Raw genomic sequence first — 2,534 nt, forward strand, 5'->3', positions numbered from 1 at the left:
CCACATACCCCACCTACCTCCAACCTCTGCCTACCTACATACCCCACCTCTACCCCCACCCTCAGCCTAACCCACATCCCACTGTGCTCTCCCCACCTCCCAACACCATCACACCACACCACGCTACACCATACCACACAACACATCACATCACAACACCCACCCACGCACACACCAGCACTGACCAATTCCCATCCCCACATTTTCACACCTTCACACCTACACATGCATACGTTAAGATCACCAGCATTCTCTCACACACACGCACCTTCGTTTTGGGATCACTACTACTTTGTTATCTACCCTTCTTCTTAACTCTCCTGTGTGACCCTTCTATCTGGTATTCGCCATGACAGATCGCTAACCACTACACACATTTTTTTTCTCTCCTTGTTTCTCTGCTTGTTTCTTTCTGTGGAAGAGCGTAGGCTTGAAACATTAAAGACTTTCTCAATTTCCAAGCTGGGTGTTATATCTATTCTTCAAATTTCTTTGAAATCGGAAATATATGTATGTTCACTGGGTTTGTAAAAGAGAGCAAAGCTACAGGAAACCAAAAAACGAATGATCACAATAAGCAGTCAGCTACCCTACCCTAGTTGTTACCATTCCCCAATGTAAGATTCCTTACCATACAAGTGATGGTCACAGCTGTAAGTTGCATTAGGAATCTATAGCAATTGGAAGTATAGAGAAATTTAAGATGTTTGCTTCTCAGTCACATGGTTCTGGGTTCAGCCCTACTGAGTGACACCTTGAGCAAGTGTCTTCTACCCTATTGCTGAGCTGACCAAAGCCTTGTAAGTGGATTTGGTAGATGAAAACTGTAAGAATTCCATTGTTATCATCAGCATTACCATTTAATGTCTGTTTTCCACGCTGGTATGGGCTGGACAAATTACTTGGCACTGGTGAGCCAGAGGACTGTGCCAAGTTCCACTGCCTGCTTTGGCATGGTTTCTAAAGCTGGATACCTTTCTTAGTGACAACAACTGTAAAGAGTGTATTGGGCATTTTTTACATGGCCCCAGCCCTAAGGAGGTTACCAGGCAACTCACAAGACACGACCTCTCAACTGAGGTGTGGAGACATTTTGAGGGAGGTCCAACCCATGCCAGCATGGAAGGCAGATGTTAAACAATGATAACGATGATGATGTGAGTGTAAGTGTGTGTATAACTATGTCTCCTTGGATTGACACTGTGTGATACAAGGAGTATTGTTCCTTTCTGCCATACAAGCAGTATTGTCCATTTCTGATATTTTGTGAGAACACATCTGGCCAAAGGGAAATACTACTTTGCTTGGAAACAAGTAAAGGTTGGTGACAGGAAGGGCATCCAGCCATAAAAAATCTGTCAAACCCATGCAAGCATGGAAAAGTAGTCATTAAAACAATAAGGATGATGTAAGCATTTTAAGAGAGTATCACATAAAATACACCATTTTGAGCGTGGCCGTTGCCAGTACCGCCTGACTGGCCTTCGTGCAGGTGACACGTAAAAGCACCCACTGCACTCTCAGAGTGGTTGGCATTAGGAAGGGCATCCAGCTGTAGAAACTCTGCCAAATCAGATTGGAGCCTGGTGTTGACATCCGGTTCCACCAGTCCTCAGTCAAATCGTCCAACCCATGCCAGCATGGAAAGCAGACGTTAAACGATGATGATGATGATGTCTGAAAACCAAGTCAAAATAGAGTACAAGACTGAATGAAAAGGAGTACAAAATATCAACATACCACTTTAAGGTAATATCTGATGGCTAGTTTGTAGAAAGACAAATCAACAGAGTAATCCGCTAGCATCTCATATTGTTTCATCAGGCTCTTGATACTCTCACTATCTGCTAATTTTTTCTCTAGTGCTGTCAGTTTGTCCTGGACTATTTCACTCTTCTGAGCTGTTGGAGAAGAAAAGATTGAAGGATTTCTTTAAAAAAATTTGTTTATTATTATTGAGTGCAAGAACAATGCACACCATCAAAGTGACACTGGGGTATAAATATACAAAGTCCAATATACCCACCATGGCTACCTGTCTGATAAGAGTACACCATGCATCACAACTATATGTGCACAACATGGTGATATTATTATAATTATAATTATAATTATTATTATTATTATTATTACCACCAAGGTGGTGAGCTGGCAGAATTGTTAGCATGCCAAACAAAATGCTTGACGGCATTTCATCCCTCCTTATATTCTGAATTCAAATTCCACTGAAGTCAACTTTGCCTTTCATTATTTACATGTTTTTAAGTTACGAAACAATTGTGATATTACAATTTTCTTATTGCTAAATAAGTTTCATCAAACTATTTCTGTCATACAATGTAACCTCGTGGATATTGGTGGCGATTTTTTCTTCCTCCGTTTTTCCCTTCTTTGAACTTCTCGTTTCCGACGAAGAGCTCCGCTCGAAACGTCATACTCTCTCTCTTTCCTTTCCCGAGCGTCTAGTAACATTATCTGTATCACGTCCTCACGTTGTTGTTTTTTGTCTTTTTCCTTTTTTTGAACCTATATAT

General features: G+C 41.3%; 1 protein-coding gene across 1 annotated transcript in view; it reads right to left on the reverse strand.

The window, feature by feature from the left end:
• Positions 1-2,534, reverse strand: part of LOC106872470 (tonsoku-like protein) — a 118,364-nt gene that overhangs the window by 68,121 nt on the left and 47,709 nt on the right. The window contains exon 7 of the mRNA XM_052976512.1: positions 1,741-1,901. Coding sequence (XP_052832472.1) covers positions 1,741-1,901 — 161 coding nt within the window. The remainder of the gene's footprint in view (positions 1-1,740; positions 1,902-2,534) is intronic.

The sequence above is a fragment of the Octopus bimaculoides genome, chromosome 24 (assembly GCF_001194135.2).
Source record: "Octopus bimaculoides isolate UCB-OBI-ISO-001 chromosome 24, ASM119413v2, whole genome shotgun sequence".
NCBI classification, from domain to species: domain Eukaryota; kingdom Metazoa; phylum Mollusca; class Cephalopoda; order Octopoda; family Octopodidae; genus Octopus; species Octopus bimaculoides.